This window comes from Nyctereutes procyonoides, unplaced genomic scaffold (assembly GCF_905146905.1).
Source record: "Nyctereutes procyonoides isolate TBG_1078 unplaced genomic scaffold, NYPRO_anot_genome, whole genome shotgun sequence".
NCBI classification, from domain to species: domain Eukaryota; kingdom Metazoa; phylum Chordata; class Mammalia; order Carnivora; family Canidae; genus Nyctereutes; species Nyctereutes procyonoides.
In genome coordinates, this window is record NW_026575137.1 from 4,070,633 (window position 1) to 4,094,605 (window position 23,973).

At 38.1% G+C, this 23,973-nt stretch overlaps 1 protein-coding gene across 1 annotated transcript in view; it reads left to right on the plus strand.

Annotated features, from left to right (window-relative positions):
- Nucleotides 1–936: 936 nt before the first annotated feature.
- CNBD1 (cyclic nucleotide binding domain containing 1) overlaps nucleotides 937–23,973 on the plus strand; it is a 362,719-nt gene continuing 339,682 nt past the window's right edge. The window contains exon 1 of the mRNA XM_055303353.1: nucleotides 937–1,024. Within this exon, the coding sequence (XP_055159328.1) occupies nucleotides 937–1,024 (88 nt within the window). The remainder of the gene's footprint in view (nucleotides 1,025–23,973) is intronic.

The following is a 23,973-nucleotide window of genomic DNA, read 5'->3' on the forward strand; positions in this document are numbered from 1 at the left end:
AAAATGTATTGATTGAAAAGTTATGGTGAGGTAAGTTTATTATGGAGATACTGTATTTATTTTGTACAGATACAATTTAAAAGGAACTGTTGCAAGATAAATGTGTTACTTTTGTAGTAAAACTGAAGTTTTCAATTCTGGTTATTAATGTTTTCTAGATGAAGTTGGTCAATAAATGGTTCCCATTCAAGTAGTCAGTCACAGTCCTTCCATGTATTATTATAGTAGGACACCAGGAAAATACTTTTTTTTAATTTTTATTTATTTATTTATATTTTTTCAGGAAAATATTTTTAAAGGCCTGGGAGATAACATAGAATAAAAAAAATGCTTTAATTAGGTCTCTAAACCCTAGTCATTGAAGTGAGCCCTAAGTATTGTGAAGCAGAAGAAAATAACCAAAATATATGCCATATTCCAGTAGAATATGGTTACATATAAGCAGGGTTGAGTTACTGGTATATAATTAGAGGAGATGTTTTACCCTATATATGTAGCCATAGAGAGCAGTATAAATATTCTATTGGTGCTGCCACAAATAGGGTCTCTAATACCTATTGTAAACATTTAGTAGGCAGAGAAAGGGCTTTGGACTATGGATGACTAATGAAATGAATTCTTTATTTAATCTGGACTTGTGTGCTGTTGATTCTGCTATACCTGCGTTGTAGAATTTCCTTCTTCATTCTTACCACTCCTTATAGGTCACAAAACCCCCTTCATAAATTCCACTGGACTAGGACTGATCTAGCTCTTCCTGGTCTATATTTAACTCTTGGAAATGCTGTGCATTGTGTAAGAACTGTGAACATGAAGGTTCCGTGTATTCAGCCTATCAGGGAGTACCTTGCGAGTTCTGCTTTATGATGTCTCAAGGCAAAGAAGGATTGTTTGCCTCTCAACTAGCCTCTGATCAGCTGCTTTTGAGCCATCAAGATGTCTTTGTCTTCTCTTCCAGCAGCTATTTTGTCTCATATGATAGCTATAAACAATGTGCCTCCTCCTCCACTTCGCAGTTTACCAAGTGAGTAAGAAATATGTCAAGGGTTTGTCATTGTTTTCAGTGGGATTTACCCCAGATATAATGAATAGGGGGCACTTGTGAATTTGTAGAGAGACGAAGAATCTTTTTGACAGAGTAGTGAGATGGAAAAAACATATGCAAATCCTGCTTTGTTGCTCTGAAGTCATTTCAGTTCTCTAGATTTCAAATATTTTACTTTGAGAATCTTTAGGAACTTCCAGAACTTCAAATAAGGAATACTTTTAATGAGAAAAGAAAACAAAGGCTTAGGAAGATCACATGGCTCACCAGTAATCAAACCCTGTTTCTGGCATGTCTTCTATTGCCTACCCAGTGTCAGTCTTACTGCCCTACCCTTTGTGAGCTAATTAATACTTAATTTTCAGTAGGAGAATTCTCATTAAAATTTTCAAGGAAAAAAAAAGATAATGTCCATTATCTTCTGCTGAAATTTGTTCCTATTCCATTTTATTTTTATTTTGTAGTTTTTGATTTATAATCATAGGAATTATAGAGTTAAATATTTTGAAGTTTATACAGTGACAGTATTTTATTATTTTATATAGTCAGTCTATACCCAGAACATTTTTTTCTCAAGATTTCATGTCATAGATATCTAAAAAATCTATTATTTGATCACCAGTATACTAATATTATGAAATAGTCCTAGTGATAGTTGAAGTTAAAAAAATCTGGATAACAAAATAATCTTGATTATTTTCGACTTCAATAAGGAATTTACTCTAAGTATTCTTTGGGTAACTTGTATGATTTGAGAAAGCTAACCTGTCTATTCTTTTTTTTTTTAATTTTATGATAGTCACAGAGAGAGAGAGAGAGAGAGAGAGAGAGGCAGAGACATAGGCAGAGGGAGAAGCAGGCTCCATGCACTGGGAGCCCGATGTGGGATTCGATCCCGGGTCTCCAGAATCGCGCCCTGGGCCAAAGGCAGGCGCCAAACCGCTGCGCCACCCAGGGATCCCTGTCTATTCTTTTATCTTCCTGTGCTCATTAACTCTTTCAAATTATTTTTTTAAAATTAATGATCATAATCTCCAGGGGAAAGGGTGCTATAGACAACAGTTGACACTGCTTTGAAAGGGTATACTTATGTCTTGAGAAGTGTTAGACAAAGTGCTTATGTTAAATCAAACTAATTCCTATATATGCTACTTTTGTATGTTTTTATCATTGTGAAAAAAATTCTTGAATGTAGTCAAAGTTTTGTATTTCTAAGTGAACTGAAATAAACGTTAAATGTAATTTTACCAAAACCCACAGCTTCTACTAGACAGATTTTATTTGTGCAAAAGAAAAAAAAAAAGTCACCCTAAAACAATTTAGCAGCCTAGGAAGCACAGTAGCTGGAAGTTAAAATATCAAATTAATTTAGAATCAATGGGATGAGCTATGTGCTACCCTCTGTAGTGTCTCCCAAGGACACTTGTGCGAAGTGATAAAAAGATGAAAAATCAGCAGCAGTTTAGATCTCAGAACAGAATAGAGCATAATGGAAAGCAGTGGAGCTCCTGGTTTTCCCTTTAGAGGTTCCTACTTGATGTTCTATGTCTATGACTTCTCTTTGGAGACATGTCCTGCTTGGTTAGTAACTGTGTCTTTGCACTAACTCTAGCAAATTGACAATTTCCCTTAGCAAACTTTGCCTCTGCTGAAACAATGATCTCATGAAGGCGCGTGTGAGGATGCTTTCAATCGATAATATGACTAAATCTGAATTATAAAGAAGATATAAATGGGAATGATTCAAAATGCAATGGGCATAAATAGGAAGGTTCAGTTAAGGACCTTAGAAAAATCTAGCTAAAATTGTCTCCATTTGCAGATGACATGATTTTATATATATAGAAAACCCTAAAGACTCAACCAAAAAACTGTTAGAACTAATCAAGGAATTCAGTAAAGTTGCAGAGTACAAAATTAACATATAAAAATCAGCGTTTCTATGCACTAACAATGAATTTTCTGAAAAAGAAAGAAATCAATCTCATTTAAATAGCATCAAAAACAATAAAACACTTAGAAATAAATTTAACCAGGGGGTAGGGGGTGAAAGATCACTACTCTGAAACCCATAAGATATTGATAAAAGAAATCAAAGAAGATGTAAATAAATGGAAAGTTATCTTGTGTTCATGGATTGAAAGAATTAATATTGTTAAAATGTCAATGCTATCAAAATTTATCTGTGGATTTGATGCAATCCCTATCAAGACTCCAGTGGCATTTGTTACAGAACTAGAAGAAACACTCTTAAAATTTATGTGGAACCACAAAAGACTCCAAATAGCCAAAAATATTTTGAGAAAGAAGAACAAAGCAGGAAGTATCACACTTCCTGATTTCAAACTATACAACAATGTTATTGGCATTAAGACGGTATAGTACTGGTATAAAAACAAAGAGAACCGTGGAACAAAATTGAGAGTCCAGAAGTAAACATAAACACATATAGTCAACTAGTATTTGACAATGGAGACAAGAATACTCAACTGAGAAAAAACAATCTCTTCAGTAAATCATGTTGGGAAAACTGGATATTCAAAAACAAAAGAACGAAACTTGACCACTATCTAACATTCACAAATATTACCTCAAATGGATTAAAGTCTGAAATATAAGACCTGAAATCATGAAGCTCATAGAAGAAAACATGAAAGAACTCTTTGACTTGGGTCTGGGTAATGCTCTTTTAGATATGACACCCAAAGCATAAGCAAGAAAATAAAATTTTTAAAAAAGTGGGACTGTATCAAACTAAAAAGGTTCTACACTGCAGAATAAATCAACAAAGTGAAAAGACAACCTACACAATGGCAAAAAATATTTGCAAACTATATACCTGATAAGGGATTAATATTTAAAATATATGAAGAACTCATACAACTCAATAGCAAAAAAAAAATTTCAATTTAAAAAATGGGCAAAGAAAGGACCTGAGTAGACATGTCTCCAAGGAAAATATTTGAAGGCCAACATACATGAAAAGATGCTCAGAATCACTAGTCATTTGGGAAATGCAAATTAAAACTACAATTTTACCTCATGCCTTTTAATAATGGTCATTATCAAGGGGATCCCTGTGTGGCTCAGTGGTTTAGTGCCTGCCTTCCGCCTAGGGCGTGATCCTGAAGTCCCGGGATTGAGTCCCACATCGGGCTCCCTTCATGGAGCCTACTTCTCCCTCTGCCTGTGTCTCTCTCTGTGTCTCTCATGAATAAATAAATAAGATCTTTTTAAAAAAGAGAATGGTCATTATCAAGAAGACAAGGGAAAACAAATGCTGGCATGGATATGGAGAAGAGGGAACACCTGTGCACCATTGCTGGGATTGTAAATTAGTACAGCTACTATGGAAAACAGTATGGAGCATAGAACTACCATATGATCCAGCAATTCTGCTTCTGGGAAATTCCAAGGGTAATGAAAACATTAACTCAAAAAGTCTGCACCCTTATGATCATAGAAACATTATGTACAAATTTACAATAGGCAAGACATGGAAACAACCTAAGTGTTCATCGATGTATGAATGAATAAAGTTGTGGTACATATACACAACTGAATATTATTCAGCCATAAAAAACAAAGGAATCCCCAAATTTGCAACGATATGAATGGACCCTGAAGGCATTGTGCTAAATGAAATAAGTCAGACAGACGAAGACAAACATTGTATGATCTCACTTACATGTAGAATCTTTAAAAAAAAAAGCTCATAGAAGGGATCCCTGGGTGGCTCAGCGGTTTGGCGCCTGCCTTTGGCCCAGGGTGCGATCCTGGAGACCCGGGATCGAGTCCCACATCGGGCTCCTGGCATGGAGCCTGCTTCTCCCTCCTGCTGTGTCTCTGCCTCTCTCTTTCTCTCTCTGTCTCTCTTTGTCTATCATGAATAAATAAATAAATTTAAAAAAAGAAAACTCGTAGAAAAAGAGATCAGATACTTTGTTATCAGAGGTGGGGGGTGAGTTGAGGAGAGGAGAAACTGGAGGAAGATGGTCAAAAGATACAAACTTCCAGTTATAAAGAAGCACTAGGGATGTAATGTATAACATGATGGCTATAGTTAATACTTGCTGTATGATATATGGGGAAGTTGTTAAGAGAGTAGCTTATAAGAGTTCTTATCACAAGGATATTTTTTCATTCTCTTTTAATATCCATATGAGATGGTGGATGTTAACTATACATGTTATAATTATTTCACAGTATACGTAAATCAAATATTATGCTATATACCTTAAGCTTATACAGTGGTATATGTCAATTATTTCTCAACCTAGAGAAAATTTGGCCATTATATATATATCCTTACTTACTTTGGATGAGGTTAGTTAGGTTACCTTTAGTGAGACATGTCTACCTTATCTATAAATTTTATACATGAATAATAATTGAGGGCTTTTCATAGGCAGTGTGTAAGCACTTTGCATGTTATGTTATTTCATTATTTCTCACAAGACACTTAGGAGATCTGTGGTACGCAAAATAATGGCCACCAATGATGTGCATATCCACATCCCTGAAACCTGTGAATAAACTATTCAAGAGAAGACAAGAGAAATTAAGGTTGCAGATGGATTTAAGGTTGTTAATCAGCTGACCTTGAAATGGGAGAAGACTCTGGATTTGAGAGTGGGCCCACTGCCAAAAGGGTCCTCTATAAGTGAAAGAGGGAGGCATGTGACTTAGTGAGATTTAGGGTGAGAAAGGCTCAACTGGCCATTGCTGGCTTTGATGATAAAAGGGGTATATTAGCCACAGAATTGTGGCAGTCTCTACAAGCTGGATGAGGCAAAGAAATAGAGTCTTCCCTAGAGTTTCTAGAAGGAATGTAGCCCTGCTGACAACTTGATTATAGCATAGTGAGATCTGTTTCAGACTTCTGACTTCCAGAGCTGTAAAATCATAAATTTGTGTTTTAAGCTGTACATTTGTGGTAATTTGTTTCACCAGTGATGCAAAACTAATACCTGGTCCATTTTACAGTTAAGGATAGTGAGGCTTGGGTGGTTTCATACCAAGGTTCACACAGTTGTCAAGTGGTAGAGAATTTTCAGAGTATCATTTGTATGAATTTTCTCATTAAAAACTACAATGTCAGTAGCAGTATAGTTCCCTCTTACCCATTACCCTGAAATCCTCTCCACATTTTACCAGTTGAATGATATATATGCATTTGTTGCATTTTGCCATTTTTGCCATTTAGACACTCTTAACTAGACAACATATCGTGCATCTTTAAACACTCCTCCAGTAGTGTTCCGTTAACTCTGAAATCCATATTCACAGGCACTCCAAGTAGTTAAGCTTCTTGAATTCTTTTTTTTTTTATAAATTAATTTTTATTGGTGTTCAATTTACCAACATACAGAATAACACCCAGTGCACATCCCGTCAAGTGTACCCCTCAGTGCCCGTCACCCATTCACCCCCACCCCCCACCCTCCTCCCCCTCCACCACCCCTAGTTCATTTCCCAGAGTTAGAAGTCTTTATGTTCTGTCTCCCTTTCTGATATTTCTCACACATTTCTTCTCCCTTCCCTTATATTCCCTTTCGCTATTATTCATATTCCCCAAATGAATGAGAACATACACTGTTTGTCCTTCTCCGGTTACTGTGGCCAAGTTCAAAAAGGGTGTTGCCTGAGTTCTTCTCTGGGATTTTGATGGAATCTTGTCTCACATTTAGATCTTTCATCCATTTTGAGTTTATCTTTGTGTATGGTGCAAGAGAGTGGTCCAGTTTCATTCTTCTGCATGTGGATGTCCAATTTTCCCAGCACCATTTATTGAAGAGACTGTCTTTCTTCTAGTGGATCGTCTTTCCTCCTTTATCGTATATTAGTTGAGCATAAAGTTCAGGGTCCACTTCTGGGTTCTCTGTTCTGTTCCATTGATCTATATGTCTGTTTTTGTGCCAGTACCACACTGTCTTGATGACCACAGCTTTGTAGTACAACCTGAAATCTGGCATTGTGATGCCCCCAGATATGGTTTTCTTTTTTTTAAAATTCCCCTGGCTGTTTGGGGTCTTTTCTGATTCCACACAAATCTTAAAATAATTTGTTCTAAGTCTCTGAAGAAAGTCCATGGTATTTTGATAGGGATTGCAGTATACGTGTAAATTGCCCTGGGTAACATTGACATTTTCACAATATTAATTCTGCCAATCCATGAGCATGGAATATTTTTCCATCTCTTTGTGTCTTCCTCAATTTCTTTCAGAAGTGTTCTATAGTTTTTAGGGTATATTTTGAGAACCATTTGAATGGTAAATGGTTCTCCAACCTTTTATTTTCAGGTTGTAGGTGTCCTTCTGTCTAGAATGAGTCTCTCGTAGACAGCAAATAGATGGGTCCTGTTTTTTTATCCAGTCTGAAACTCTGCGCCTTTTGATGGGGTCATTAGCTTCTTGAATTCTTTACACATTTTTAAAAAATCTCCAGTCTTCTCCTTCTAGAGCCCTTTTTACTTGCGTCTCAGGATCCTTAAGAGCTTGCTAACCCAGAAGGAGACGATTGTTCTCAAAAGCAAAAAGTCATGCCACTTTTTATTCTGGATGAGAATTGTTGTAAAGTGTTACAGTTAGCAAAATCTATAGTAGTTTTATCACCTGGGTGAAATGGCATCTGGGGCTAGGTACACACATGGCTTGTTAATATTAGAAGTTGCTATCTTGAAGAGACAAAGGGAAGAAAAATATTATAATGCTTTTTAATAGAAGACAGGGAGCTGTCCTTTAGCAATTGACTGGAGGAAGTCTTTAACACACTTATTGTTAGGAGTATGGTCTAATTAGCTATCTTTGTTTGGGTTAATATGCTATGCTTCCATTTTCTTCATGTTTATTAGGCTTATCCTTCTGAGAAAGGGCAAGTTCAAAAACACACTTTACATTTTAACTACTGATTTATCTGAGAGAAAACTTTTCTGTACTTTAAAAAAAGGATGCTTTTGTTTGTTTTCCAGTAACAAAAAGGGTTTCAGGTTCACAAGATATTTATAAGTACATCTTGCTTTTTCCAATTTAGGAAGATGTAGAAGGGAAAAAAATGGCATTCGGGAGAAGACCAGAGATACTTCAAGGAGTTTAGAAAGAAGATAGTACTCCTAAGTGAATGCTTTCCTTGCTCTTTTTTTTTCTTTTTCATTTTACGATGTACATTTACAGAAAACCTGAAAAAAACATGTCATCATTCCTAACACTTCAAGGGCATTTCCTGTAATTTGAGAGATTTTCAGTTTTTAGTAGCTAAAGATGAAAGGAGTTTCAAGATATATATTTATCTGGAAAAGTAACTATTGCTCCATTTTAAAGTTTTAAACCATTCAAATCCTAGGAGTGCAAGTAAGAAAAAGGGTGGCCTGTCAGTGGAGAAGACAGAGAATCAGATTGTGTAATATCTACAAGAAAACAAGTTTGAAAAACAGAGCTAAAACATGAGAATGTATGTTCCAAGAAGGAACAAAAGATGGAAAAGGTGGTTGAATATTTGTATATGTCTCCCTGTTTTTATAATCAGTAATAGTCCCTGTGGAAAAGAAATAACCACAATTATTTTCTCAACTTTATTTTTCAGTGTAAAAGTCACTCTTTTTAATCTCCAAGGAGAAAAGATGAATACTTTATTGGGGGGAAAAAAAACAAGCATTATTTTTTTTTCTTACAACTCATAACTATCTCAGTGTACTTGTACTTTTTGTCAGAAAATCTCGAATCACCTTTAGAAATTAAGTAATGGCAACCAACTTGAACTCAGATCATGACAGGGGGTTCAGTGAGGAAACCCTGCAGTCAACTGCAATACATTGCAAGTCAGATCTCTCCACTAGTGGTCACACTAGGTCACACCTTGCATCTCAGGCTACTGCTCTGTTCTAAGCAGTCTATCTCAGAAATACCTTCTGCATTAGTCTGTTCCCTTCAGCCACTTGGGTTGGGCCTCCATTACCTTTGACTGAACTGATCTCTGGACTTCCTTCCAACATGTATTATGGAACAGAGTCCTTTTTAAAGATATGATGAAAAAATTTTTAAAAAATATGATGATTTAAAAAGGAATTTGATCATGTTAACTGTCTACTCAAAAGCTGTCAGAGTTTTACTCTCTTCTAAAACTTAGATTGCAATCCATTTTATTCACTCTTGCATTTACAATCTTCATGCTTTGGCTAAAATCTCTCATGTTCTAGACCTTATAGTTGCACTGGTAGAACTCTCCACTAAAACACTTTCATTGATGTTCTTTAAACCCATCTGCAGTGCTGCTCAGGGAGACAGGAGGACTTCCTAGGTTTTTTTATTGTTTGTTTTGTTTTGTTTTTGACTTCCTAGGTTTATTTTTTTTAATAAATTAATTTTTATTGGTGTTCAGTTTACCAACATACAGAATAACACCCAGTGCTCATCCCGTCAAGTGTCCCCCTCCGTGCCCGTCACCCATTCACCCCCACCCCCCACCCTCCTCCCCTTCCACCACCCCTAGTTCATTTCCCAGAGTTAGAAGTCTTTATGTTCTGTCTCCCTTTCTGATATCTCCCGCACATTTCTTCTCCCTTCCCTTATATTCCCCTTCACTATTATTCATATTCCCCAAATGAATGAGAACATACACTGTTTGTCCTTCTCCGATTGACTTACTTCACTCAGCATAATACCCTCCAGTTCCATCCACATTGAAGCAAATGGTGGGTATTTGTCGTTTCTAATGGCTGAGTAATATTCCATTGTATACATAAACCACATCTTCTTTATCCATTCATCTTTCGATGGGCACCGAGGCTCCTTCCACAGTTTGGCTATTATGGACATGGCTGCTAGAAACATCGGGGTGCAGGTGTCCCGGCGTTTCATTGCATCTGAATCTTTGGGGTAAATCCCTAACAGTGCAATTGCTGGGTCGTAGGGCAGGTCTATTTTTAATTCTTTGAGGAACCTCCACACAGTTTTCCAGTGTGGCTGCACCAGTTCACATTCCCACCAACAGTGTAAGAGGGTTCCCTTTTCTCCGCATCCTCTCCAACATTTGTGGTTTCCTGCCTTGTTAATTTTCCCCATTCTCACTGGTGTGAGGTGGTATCTCATTGTGGTTTTGATTTGTATTTCCCTGATGGCAAGTGATGCAGAGCATTTTCTCATGTGCATGTTGGCTATGTCTATGTCTTCCTCTGTGAGATTTCTCTTCATGTCTTTTGCCCATTTCATGATTGGATTGTTTGTTTCTTTGGTGTTGAGTTTAATAAGTTCTTTATAGATTTTGGAAACTAGCCCTTTATCTGATATGTTATTTGCAAATACCTTCTCCCATTCTGTAGGTTGTCTTTGAGTTTTGTTGACTGTATCCTTTGCTGTGCAAAAGCTTCTTATCTTGATGAAGTCCCAATAGTTCATTTTTGCTTTTGTTTCTTTTGCTTTCATGGATGTATCTTGCAAGAAGTTACTGTGGCCAAGTTCAAAAAGGGTGTTGCCTGTGTTCTCCTCTAGGATTTTGATGGAGTCTTGTCTCACATTTAAATCTTTCATCCATTTTGAGTTTATCTTTGTGTCTGGTGCAAGAGAGTGGTCTAGTTTCATTCTTCTGCATGTGGATGTCCAATTTTCCCAGCACCATTTATTGAAGAGACTGTCTTTCTTCCAGTGGATCGTCTTTCCTCCTTTGTCGAATATTAGTTGACCATAAAGTTCAGGGTCCATTTCTGGGTTCTCTATTCTGTTCCATTGGTCTATGTGTCTGTTTTTGTGCCAGTACCACACTGTCTTGATGACCACAGCTTTGTAGTACAACCTGAAATCTGGCATTGTGATGCCCCCAGATATGGTTTTCCTTTTTAAAATTCCCCTGGCTATTCGGGATCTTTTCTGATTCCACACAAATCTTAAAATAATTTGTTCTAACTCTCTGAAGAAAGTCCATGGTATTTTGATAGGGATTGCATTGAACGTGTAAATTGCCCTGGGTAACATTGACATTTTCACAATATTAATTCTGCCAATCCATGAGCATGGAATATTTTTCCATCTCTTTGTGTCTTCCTCAATTTTTTTCAGAAGTGTTCTATAGTTTTTAGGGTATAGATCCTTTACCTCTTTGGTTAGGTTTATTCCTAGGTATCTTATGCTTTTGGGTGCAATTGTAAATGGGATTGACCCCTTAATTTCTCTTTCTTCAGTCTCATTGTTAGTGTATAGGAATGCCATTGATTTCTGGGCATTGATTTTGTATCCTGCCACGCTACCAAATTGCTGTATGAGTTCTAGCAATCTTGGGGTGGAGGCTTTTGGGTTTCCTATGTAGAGTATCATGTCAGTGGTGAAGAGGGAGAGTTTGACTTCTTCTTTGCCAATTTGAATGCCTTTAATGTCTTTTTGTTGTCTGATTGCTGAGGCTAGGACTTCCAATACTATGTTGAATAGCAGTGGTGAGAGTGGACATCCCTGTCTGGTTCCTGATCTTAGGGGAAAGGCTCCCAGTGCTTCCCCATTGAGAATGATATTTGCTGTGGGCTTTTCGTAGATGGCTTTTAAGATATCGAGGAATGTTCCCTCTATCCCTACACTCTGAAGAGTTTTGATCAGGAATGGATGCTGTATTTTGTAAAATGCTTTCTCTGCATCTAATGAGAGGATCATATGGTTCTTGGTTTTTCTCTTGCTGATATGATGAATCACATTGATTGTTTTACGAGTGTTGAACCAGCCTTGTGTCCCGGGGATAAATCCTACTTGGTCATGGTGAATAATTTTCTTAATGTGTTGTTGGATCCTATTGGCTAGTATCTTGTTGAGAATTTTTGCATCCATGTTCATCAGGGATATTGGTCTGTAATTCTCCTTTTTGGTGGGGTCTTTGTCTGGTTTTGGAATTAAGGTGATGCTGGCCTCATAGAATGAATTTGGAAGTACTCCATCTCTTTCTATCTTTCCAAACAGCTTTAGTAGAATAGGTATGATTTCTTCTTTAAACGTTGGATAGAATTCCCCTGGGAAGCCATCTGGCCCTGGACTCTTGTGTCTTGGGAGGTTTTTGATGACTTCTTCAATTTCCTCCCTGGTTATTGGCCTGTTCAGGTTTTCTATTTCTTCCTGCTCCAGTTTTGGTAGTTTGTGGCTTTCCAGGAATGCGTCCATTTCTTCTAGATTGCCTAATTTATTGGCGTAGAGCTGTTCATAATATGTTTTTAAAATCGTTTGTATTTCCTTGGTGTTGGTAGTGATCTCTCCTTTCTCATTAATGATTTTATTAATTTGAGTCTTCTCTCTGTTCTTTTTAATAAGGTTGACTGATGGTTTATCTATCTTATTAATTCTTTCAAAGAACCAACTCCTGGTTCTATTGATCTGTTCCACAGTTCTTCTGGTCTCAATTTCGTTGATTTCTGCTCGAATTTTAATTAACTCTCTTCTTCTGCTGGGCGTCGGGTCGATTTGCTGCTTCTTCTCTAGCTCCTTTATGTGTAAGGTTAGCTTTTGTATTTGAGTTCTTTCCAGTTTTTGAATGGATGGTTGTATTGTGATGTATTTCCCCCTCAGGACTGCTTTTGCTGCATCCGAAAGATTTTGAACGGTTGTATCTTCATTCTCATTAGTTTCCATGAATCTTTTTAATTCTTCCTTAATTTCCTGGTTGACCCTTTTATCTTTTAGCAGGATGGTCCTTAACCTCCACGTGTTTGAGGTCCTTCCAAACTTCTTCTTGTGATTGAGTTCTAATTTCAAGGCGTTATGGTCTGAGAATATGCAGGGGACGATCCCAATCTTTTGGTATCGGTTCAGACCCGATTTGTCACCCAGTATGTGGTCTATTCTGGAAAAAGTTCCATGTGCACTTGAGAAGAATGTGTATTCAGTTGAGTTTGGATGTAAAGTTCTGTAGATATCTGTGAAATCTATCTGGTCCAGTGTATCATTTAAAGCTCTCGTTTCTTTGGAGATGTTGTGTTTAGAAGACCTATCAAGGGTAGAAAGAGCTAGATTGAAGTCACCAAGTATAAGTGTATTATTATCTAAGTATTTCTTCACTTTGGTTAATAATTCGTTTAAGTATTTGGCAGCTCCCACATTCGGGGCATATATATTGAGGATTGTTAAGTCCTCTTGTTGGATAGATCCTTTAAGTATGATATAGTGTCCCTCTTCGTCTCTCACTACTGTCTTCGGAGTGAATTTTAGTTTATCTGATATAAGGATGGCTACCCCTGCTTTCTTTTGAGAACCATTTGAATGGTAAATGGTTCTCCAACCTTTTATTTTCAGGTTGTAGGTGTCCTTCTGTCTAAAATGAGTCTCTTGTAGACAGCAAATAGATGGGTCCTGCTTTTTTATCCAGTCTGAAACCCTGCGCCTTTTGATGGGGTCATTAAGCCCATTCACGTTCAGAGTTACTATTGACAGATATGAGTTTAGTGTCATCATGATGTCTATTTAGTCCTTGTTTTTGTGGATTGTTCCACTGAACTTCTTCTTAAAGGGGAATTTTAAGAGTCCCCCTTAAAATTTCTTGCAGAGCTGGTTTGGAGGTCACATATTCTTTCAGTTCCTGCCTGTCTTGGAAGCTCTTTATCTCTCCTTCCATTTTGAATGAGAGCCTTGCTGGATAAAGTATTCTTGGTTGCATGTTCTTCTCATTTAGGACCCTGAGTATATCCTGCCAGCAATTTCTGGCCTGCCACGTCTCTGTGGAGAGGTCTGCTGTTACCCTAATATTCCTCCCCATGAAAGTCAGGGACTTCTTGTCTCTTGCTGCTTTAAGGATCTTCTCTTTATCTTTGGAATTTGCAAGCTTCACTATTAGATGTCGAGGTGTTGAACGGTTTTTATTGATTTTAGGGGGGGATCTCTCTATTTCCTGGATCTGAATGCCTGTTTCCCTTCCCAGATTGGGAAAGTTTTCAGCTAGGATTTGTTCAAATACATATTCTGGCCCTCTGTCCCTTTCGGCGCCCTCGGGAACCCCAATTAAACGTAGGTTTTTCTTCCTTAGGCTGTCATTTAATTCCCTTAATGTGTCTTCATGGTCCTTTAATTGTTTGTCTCTTTTTTCCTCAGTTTCCCTCTTTGCCATTAACTTGTCTTCTATGTCACTCACTCGTTCTTCCACCTCGTTAACCCTCGTCGTTAGGACTTCTAGTTTGGATTGCATCTCATTCAGTTGATTTTTAATTTCTGCCTGATTGGATCTAAATTCTGCAGTCATGAAGTCTCGTGAGTCCTTAATGCTTTTTTCTAGAGCCACCAGTAGCTGTAGAATAGTGCTTCTGAATTGGCTTTCTGACATTGAATTGTAATCCAGATTTTGTAACTCTGTGGGAGAGAGGGCTGTTTCTGATTCTTTCTTTTGAGGTGAGGTTTTCCTTCTAGTCATTTTGCTCAGTGCGGAGTGGCCAAAAACAAGTTGTATTGGGAAAAGGAGAGAAAGAGAGAGAAGGAAAGAAAAAAGAAAAAAGAAAAAGAAAAGAAAAAGGAAAGAAGAGAAGAAAAAGGGAAAGAAAAAGAAAGAAAGGTGAAAAAAAAGGGGGTGGGGGAAGCAATCAGAAATCAAAAAGAAAAGAAAAAAAAACACGGGGGAGTATTTTCTGATTCTGTAGATTAAGTCCCTTGACTTCCCCTGGAACTGATCCGTCCAGCTGGTCTTCTGGGGGAGGGGCCTGTTGCGCTGATTTTCAGGTGTTAGCACTTGGGGGAGCTGCTCTGCCCCTGCCTGCTGCCGGGCTCAGCGGGGGTTGTTTACCCAGTGGGGCCCCAGGAGGAACAGCCGCAGTTGCTATGGCAACTCTGTAAGCCTGGATTCAGCCTCCACAGGAACTACGGGGCTCGGGGCTCTCGGCTCTCCGTCTGCAGGGCCTGGAGGCTCCGGGGCGGGGCCGCTGATCTGCTCAGCTCGGGGCAGGAGCGTCCTTGCTGTCCTGGACCCTCCCGGCCTCTGCCTGTCCCGGGGGGAGGCCGGATCCTGCGCTGTGTCCCGGCGCCCTGTGCTCCGGGGCCTGCGCTGTGGGATTCGCGCTCCTGCCCCGCAGCCCCCTCCGCGGAGCCGCCGCCCGAGCCCCTCCGAGCTGCTCCGGCCCCGCCGTGCGCGCTGCAGCCCTTAGGGAGCTCGGAGCACTCCCCTGCGCTCGCAGGTGCCTGTTAGTGTCCCCGGGAGCCCGAGGGCATCCCCGCCCTCCTGGGTCCTGCTCCACCTCCCTGCGAGCCCCTTTCCGCCCGGGAAGGTTGGTGCAGCTCCTGCTCCTCCGGGACGAGTCTCTCCTGTCCTGGGGACACTCGCCCCGGCCTCAGCCCGGCTCCTCGCGGGGCCCCTCCCCCTCGGAGGCCTTTTGTTCCTTTATTTCTTTTTCCCCGTCTTCCTACCTTGATAGAAGCGCGAACTCTTCTCACTGTAGCGTTCCAGCTGGTCTCTCTTTAAATATCAGGCCGAATTCGTAGATTTTCAGGATGATTTGAAGGTTATCTAGGTAATTTGTTGGGGACAGGTGATTTGGGGACCCTACTCTTCCGCCATCTTGCCCCTCCTCCGACTTCCTAGGTTTAATGTAACATTTAGATGACCACATTTGGGGATCCCTGGGTGGTGCAGCGGTTTGGCGCCTGCCTTTGGCCCAGGGCGCGATCCTGGAGACCCGGGATCGAATCCCACGTCGGGCTCCCGGTGCATGGAGCCTGCTTCTCCCTCTGCCTATGTCTCTGCCTCTCTCTCTCTCTCTGTGTGTGTGACTATCATAAATAAATTAAAAAAAAATAGATGACCACATTTGGCACATGTGCTCCAAAGATAAAAGATAGAATCGCATCTTCCAGAAGAGCAGTCAGTGTTCCTTTCTAAGTCAGGTGTTCCTTTCTGAGGAATCTGTTCTCACAGCTGCTGAGGCAGCAGCACAACAATCGTCTTTGGCTCCCTGCGTGGTAGTTCAGGTTCAAGGTAATGAGAATCACATAGGGCAGGTGCTGAACTTTCCTGACTTAAAAGCCCTACAGGAACCAATATCTCTTATAAAAAAAAATTCCATAGGCACTCTTTCCAAGTTTCCTATAAGGAACTTTTCAGTTACAAGAGTCACTGTAGTTTCCATATCTTGGCCTTTGTAAATAATGCTGCAATAAACATAGGGGCTCATATATCTTTTCAAATTCATGTTTTTGTTTTCTTTGAATAAATACCCATAGTGGAATTATTGGATCTATGTTATTTTTATTTGTAACTTTTTGAAAAGCCTCCAAGCTGTGTCAACTGTACGTCAATAAAAAAATTAATAAAAAAGAGTTACTATAGTCAGGGACGCCCATTTTAGTGGTTCTCCATTACGTATTTGTAGATCATCTATTGTTTCTCTTAGTCTAGATACAACTCACCAATCAGGGGTCATTGTTATAATAATGACATTGTTATAATGTTACCTAGCCATCTGGTTGATACCTCTACCTTTATCTGGTCTCTAGAGATCAGAGCTGGAGAGTTTCCACATTAGGAGAAAGTTACTCCATGAGTTACACCATCATACTCTTCATCATACTCTTGTGCTTTAGCTCAATGTTTCCTCTTGGAGTTCCTGTCTATCTTGCTCTATTTTAATCTTTGCAAAGACTCCTTGGCCTCTCCAGTATGAAATAGTGTCTTCCATATTTCTGAACTCCCTTGGTACTTATTCTATACCCCTTATATTATTCTTATCACCTTTTAACTTCACGTTAGTTACCTCATACACATGTGCCTTAGGGTTATGGTTCTTACTAGATAAGTATCTGGAGATAAGTGGTTATCCTTGAAATGTCTTTGTATCCCCAATGCCTATCATGCAAGTGATGCGTAAATAGCAGAAGCATCAACAAATCTTACACAATTTATGGGAATTTTGGTAAGTAGGTCTCTTTTAAAAATTATTGTGTAGTAACATATGCTTCAGGCACAAGAGAATATTGAAAAGTTGAGTGAGTCTTCCTTCTAACCTATAGTCCTAATCTTACTCTCAGAATTAACTATAATGAAAAAAATATTTTTTCTTAATGAGTAGGGAGTATCAGAGAGGGAGACAGAACATGAGAGACTCCTAACTCTAGGAAATGAACAAGAGGTAGTGAAAGGGGAGGTGGGAAGGGGGATGGGGTGACTGGGTGACGGGTATTGAGGGGGCACTTGACGGGATGAACACTGGGTGTTACACTATATGTTGGCAAGTCAAACTCCAATAAAAAAATACACAATTTTTTTTCTTGAAAATCTCCATGTATATTCAAGTATGTAAATATGTATGTACATATTATTAAATATTTTTAACATTAAATACTAAAATTTTAATATTTTAAATATTAAAATATATTTTATATTATTTCAATATATATAGTAGGGCATTAGCCCTATTTTATACCTTTATTTTTCACTTAATATGTTTTATGGAGACTTTTTCATGTCAATATGTAGATATTTACCTTATTCATTTTAGTGGCTATATTATATATCATTATTTGAATATACCAAAATACTACTAATGGATGAATGTGCTATTTAACCTATTGTAGCTCACCTTTAAACTCACACTTCTATACGTTCTGCTTTGTGATGCTGGGGCTGAGGCTCTGCAAACCAGTTTTTTTTCCAGGAAGCCAGCTGGCTTCCTGTTAGGATCTGTCAATAGCAGGTGTTAAAGGAGATTGGATGACAGGAGCAAGCTAAGGAAAGTGTTTATCCTTTTGTTTTCTATTTCTGGTTTGCTTCTCCTAGTGAGTGTCTCTTCAGCAATGTCTTTTTCACCCAAGCAGTGCCTGTTTGTTCCAGCAGCAGCAGTTAATTCCATTTGCAGTTTTCCCAGTGTTCCCAGAAATAGCTTCATTGCACCCCCTCAACAATCCATCTCCAGCTGCTGGTGCTCTGTCCTCAGAGGTCCAGATCTCAACTTCTAAGGACCATTGCTCCCCGATTCTAAATTTTAATAATTCAACCCTCTTCCATTTGCTTCATCAGCAAAAATAATGGTGGTAGATGCTTTCTGTATGATTTTCTGCTCCCTTTTTGTCTCTTCAGTTTTCTAATATCTGACAGTTTTTTGTATCTTTTTTTTCCATTGAAATTACTGGCCCCTTAATAGCTAGATCCTTCCTGATTCAGTGGGAATTTGTTTCTAGTTAATTTTGCTGTTAAAATAAAATAAGCACCCTATACGATGTTCTTGATTTGCTAAGCAAGTGTATTAATAGAACTGCAAGAACAAAGGATGTGTGCATTTTAAATTTTGATAACTATTAATAAATTGTCTTCCAAAGGGGTTGCACTAATTTCTTCTCCCACCATGAGTATATGCAATTTTCTATTTCACAACATTTACACTAATATCATGCATTATAAAACAAACATTTCGCCAATAAATTAGTTGGAGATAGTTTTAATTGCTCTGTAAGTTTGCATTTCTTTAAGATTGAGCTTTAGAATCTTCTCCTATATTTGTAATCATGTATATTTATGTCAATAGCCTATTTATATCTCCCTTGTCCATTCATTGAGGCTTATGTTTCCTCTTATTTCAAAAAAATCTTTGTGTATAAAAAAATTAGCCCTTTGTCTTGTACTTTACAGGTATCTTCTCAGTTTACATATTTTCATGTTTATGATTTTTGTGTCATACAAACATTTTAGATTGCTTGTGTAGTTTCTGTCTTCTGTTATTGATTCTCACTTAGAATGCCTTTCTCCTTGCCAAGATTTAAAAATAATTCTTCCATGCTTTCTTTCGTTATATAGTTTTATTTTTAATATTAAGCTTGTTAAATATTTGGTGCATCTGGAATTTATTTTTGAATAAGTTTACTTTAAAATAGTGATGTATGGCTACATCTTAGTAATCTTCAAAGGGACCAATCAACTGTTCGGGCACGATTTGTTGAGTAATGTCTTTTTCCTACTAATTTGAAATGCCAGTTTTTATTGTATGCTAAATTTTCATATACATTCTGAATCTATTTCTGAAAACTATTATTTACTTTTCCCACTTACCAATTTGTATTGATTTATTTTAATTTTTGAAGCATTGTGATATATTTCAGTATTTGGTAAGATTAAGCTTTACTGATTACTCTTTTTAAAAGGACTTTTGCAGCCTTTTCTTCTATGTTTATTTTTCTATATGACCTTTAGAAATATTTGGGCTTTTTAAACAAATAAACATGTGGGTATTTTAATTGGAAATGTGTTAAAGTTTCATTTATGGAAAATTGATGTCTTTATGATATTGAATATTCCTACTCAAGAACTTGTATTTTTATAACATTCAACCTTCCTGTTTCCAGTTTTTACAAGTGTCCTTTTATACCACAGTAAAATTTATTTCTGGGCATTTTATCCTTTTTTTCTCTGTTATTATGAATGATATCTTTTTCTCATATTTACTAACTATGAAAGTCATCATATGAGAAAGTCACTAAATTTTTGAAAATAAAATTTTAGAAGTTTGAAACATTGTTACAATTTAACAAATGTTTTAAGCTTAATATAAAGAAACTTAGTTTTTCAGAGCCATTTGACATTCCATTTTCCTTAAATATTTTAGTATGTATTTCTTAAAAACAAGGAAATACTCATTGCATAATCACAATACATCCATCAAAATTAAAAAACGTTTTTTTAAAAGATTTTATTTATTTATTAATGAGACACACACAGAGAGAGAGGCAGAGACAAAGGCAGAGGGAGAAGCAGGCTCCATGCAGGGAGCCTGACGTGGGACTCCATCCCGGGATTCCTGGATAACACCCTGGGCCGAAGGCAGGCACTAAACTGCTGAGCCACCCAGGGATCCCCAAAATAAAAAAATTAGCAGTTACAGATACTGTGATCTGATTCTTAGACCCTCCCATTTGAATTTAACCAATTATTCTGATAACGATTTTTATAGTAAAAAGATCCAATTTAAAATTCCATGTTGTATTTCATTGTTTTGTCTTCTCTGCTTAGACTAGAATAGTTTCTCCCTTTTCTTTGCTTTTTGTGGCCTTAATGCTGGGAGATTACAAACCAGCTATTTAGTAGAATATACTTCAGTTTGGTTTCTCTGATCTTTCCTCATTATTAGATTTAAGGCAAATATCTTTGTGATTCTATGTTCTCTTTCCATCTTATCAGGTGGCACATGAGTTCACTTTAATCAATTGATTAATGTGATTCTCTGGAGAACTTCTCTGCAGTGAATTTACTTTTCCCTTTTGTAATTAATAAGTATTTTATGAAGAGGTATTTTGAAAGTTTAGAAATATTCAATTTTCATAAAATGTTAAATAGATAAATGTAAAATTATGATTTCCTAGTTTATTCAAAGGGTTTTAAAGAGTTATCATTATATATTTTGATGCCCAGATTGTTCACAATCTGGCCACTGGAAATGCCTTCATGTTGAATTAACCATTTTCTTGCTTTCTGACACTATAAGATTTTTCAGGCTCATCTTCTGCTTTTCCCATCTAAATCCTAGCTGAAAACTTTCCTAATCTGGGAAGGGAAACAGGCATTCAGATCCAGGAGATAGAGAGATCCCCCCTAAAATCAATAAAAACCGTTCAACACCTCGACATCTAATAGTGAAGCTTGCAAATTCCAAAGATAAAGAGAAGATCCTTAAAGCAGCAAGAGACAAGAAATCCCTGACTCTTATGGGGAGGAGTATTAGGGTAACAGCAGACCTCTCCACAGAGACCTGGCAGGCCAGAAAGGGCTGGCAGGATATATTCAGGGTCCTAAATGAGAAGAACATGCAACCGGGAATACTTTATCCAGCAAGGCTCTCATTCAAAATAGAAGGAGAGATAAAGAGCTTCCAAGATAAGCAAAAACTGAAAGAATATGTGACCAACAAACCAGCTCTGCAAGAAATTTTAAGGGGGACTCTTAAAATTCCCCTTTAAGAAGAAGTTCAGTGGAACAATCCACAAGTTCTATAAGAACTTATTAAACTCAACACCAAAGAAACAAACAATCCAATCATGAAATGGGCAAAAGACATGAAGAGAAATCTCACAGAGGAAGACATAGACATGGCCAACATGCACATGAGAAAATGCTCTGCATCACTTGCCATCAGGGAAATACAAATCAAAACCACAATGAGATACCACCTCACACCAGTGAGAATGGGGAAAATTAACAAGGCAGGAAACAACAAATGTTGGAGAGGATGCGGAGAAAAGGGAACCCTCTTACACTGTTGGTGGGAATGTGAACTGGTGCAGCCACTCTGGAAAACTGTGGAGGTTCCTCAAAGAGTTAAAATAGACCTGCCCTACGACCCAGCAATTGCACTGTTAGGGATTTACCCCAAAGATTCAGATGCAATGAAACGCCGGGACACCTGCACCCCGATGTTTCTAGCAGCCATGTCCACAATAGCCAAACTGTGGAAGGAGCCTCGGTGCCCATCAAAAGATGAATGGATAAAGAAGATGTGGTTTATGCATACAATGGAATATTACTCAGCCATTAGAAACGACAAATACCCACCATTTGCTTCAACGTGGATGGAACTGGAGGGTATTATGCTGAGTGAAGTAAGTCAATCGGAGAAGGACAAACAGGGTATGTTCTCATTCATTTGGGGAATGATAGTGAAAGGGAATATAAGGGAAGGGAGAAGAAATGTGTGGGAAATATCAGAAAGGGAGACAGAACATAAAGACTCCTAACTCTGGGAAATGGACTAGGGGTGGTAGAAGGGGAGGAGGGCGGGGGGTGGGGGTGAATGGGTAACGGGCACTGAAGGAGACACTTGACGGGATGAGCACTGGGTGTTATTCTGTATGTTGGTAAATCAAACACCAAAAAAAATATTAAAAAAATAAAATAAAATTTTAAAAAAATGAAAAACAAACAAACAAACAAAAAAAAAAACACAAATGGTCCTCAAAAGAAAGCAGGGGTAGCCATCCTTATATCAGATAAACTAAAATTTACCCCGAAGACTGTAGTGAGAGATGAAGAGGGATACTATCTCATACTTAAAGGATCTATCCAACAAGAGGACTTAACAATCCTCAATATATATGCCCCGAATGTGGGAGCTGCCAAATATTTAAACCAATTAATACCAAAGTGAAGAAATACTTAGATAATAATACACTTATTCTTGGTGACTTCAATCTAGTTCTTTCTACCCTCAATAGGTCTTCTAAGCACAACATCTCCAAAGAAATGAGAGCTTTAAATGATACATTGGACCACATGGATTTCACAGATATCTACAGAACTTTACATCCAAACTCAACTGAATACACATTCTTCTCAAGTGCACATGGAACTTTCTCCAGAATAGACCACATACTGGGTCTCAAATCAGGTCTGAACCGATACCAAAAGATTGGGATCGTCCCCTGCATATTCTCAGACCATAATGCCTTGAAATTAGAACTAAATCACAACAAGAAGTTTGGAAGGACCTCAAACACGTGGAGGTTAAGGACCATCCTGCTAAACGATGAAAGGGTCAACCAGGAAATTAAGGAAGAATTAAAAAGATTCATGGAACCTAATGAGAATGAAGATACAACCGTTCAAAATCTTTGGGATGCAGCAAAAGCAGTCCTAAGGGGGAAATACATCGCAATATAAGCATCCGTCCAAAAACTGGAAAGAACTCAAATACAAAAGCTAACCTTACACATAAAGGAGCTAGAGAAAAAACAGCAAATAGATCCTACACCCAGCAGAAGAAGAGAGTTCATAAAGATTCAAGCAGAACTCGACGAAATCAAGACCAAAGAACTGTGGAACAGATCAATAGAACCAGTAGTTTGTTCTTTGAAAGAATTAATAAGATAGATAAACCATTAGCCAACCTTATTAAAAAGAACAGAGAGAAGACTCAAATTAATAAAATCATTAATGAGAAAGGAGAGATCACTACCAACACCAAGGAAATACAAACGATTTTAAAAACATGTTATGAACAGCCATGCCAATAAATTAGGCAATCTAGAAGAAATGGACACATTGCTGGAAAGCCACAAACTACCAAAACTGGAACAGGAAGCAATAGAAAACCTTAACAGGCCAATAACCAGGGAGGAAATTGAAGCAGTCATCAAAAACCTCCCAAGACACAAAAGTCCAGGGCCAGATGGCTTCCCAGGGGAATTCTATCAAACGTTTAAAGAAGAAGCCATACCTATTCTCCTAAAGCTGTTTGGAAAGATAGAGATGGATTACTTCCCAATTCGTTCTACGAGGCCAGCATCACCTTAATTCCAAAACCAGACAAAGATCCCACCAAAAAGGAGAATTATAGACCAAATCCCTGATGAACATGGATGCAAAAATTCTCAACAAGGTACTAGCCAATAGGATCCAACAACAGATTAAGAAAATTATTCACCATGACCAAGTAGGATTTATCCCTGGGACACAAGGCTGGTTCAACACCCGTAAAACAATGTGATTCATCATATCAGCAAGAGAAAAACCAAGAACCATATGATCCTCTCATTAGATGCAGAGAAAGCATTTGACAAAATACAGCATCCATTCCTGATCAAAACTCTTCAGAGTGTAGGGATAGAGGAAATATTCCTCGACATCTTAAAAGCCATCTACGAAAAGCCCACAGCAACTGTCATTCTCAATGGGGAAGCACTGGGAGCCTTTCCCCTAAGATCAGGAACCAGACAGGGATGTCCACTCTCACCACTGCTATTCAACATAGTACTGGAAGTCCTAGCCTCAGCAATCAGACAACAAAAAGACATTAAAGGCATTCAAATTGGCAAAGAAGAAGTCAAACTCTCCCTCTTCACCACTGACATGATACTCTACATAGGAAACCCAAAAGAGACCACCCCAAGATTGCTAGAACTCATACAGCAATTTGGTAGCGTGGCAGGATACAAAATCAATGCCCAGAAGTCAGTGGCATTTCTATACACTAACAATGAGACTGAAGAAAGAGAAATTAAGGAGTCAATCCCATT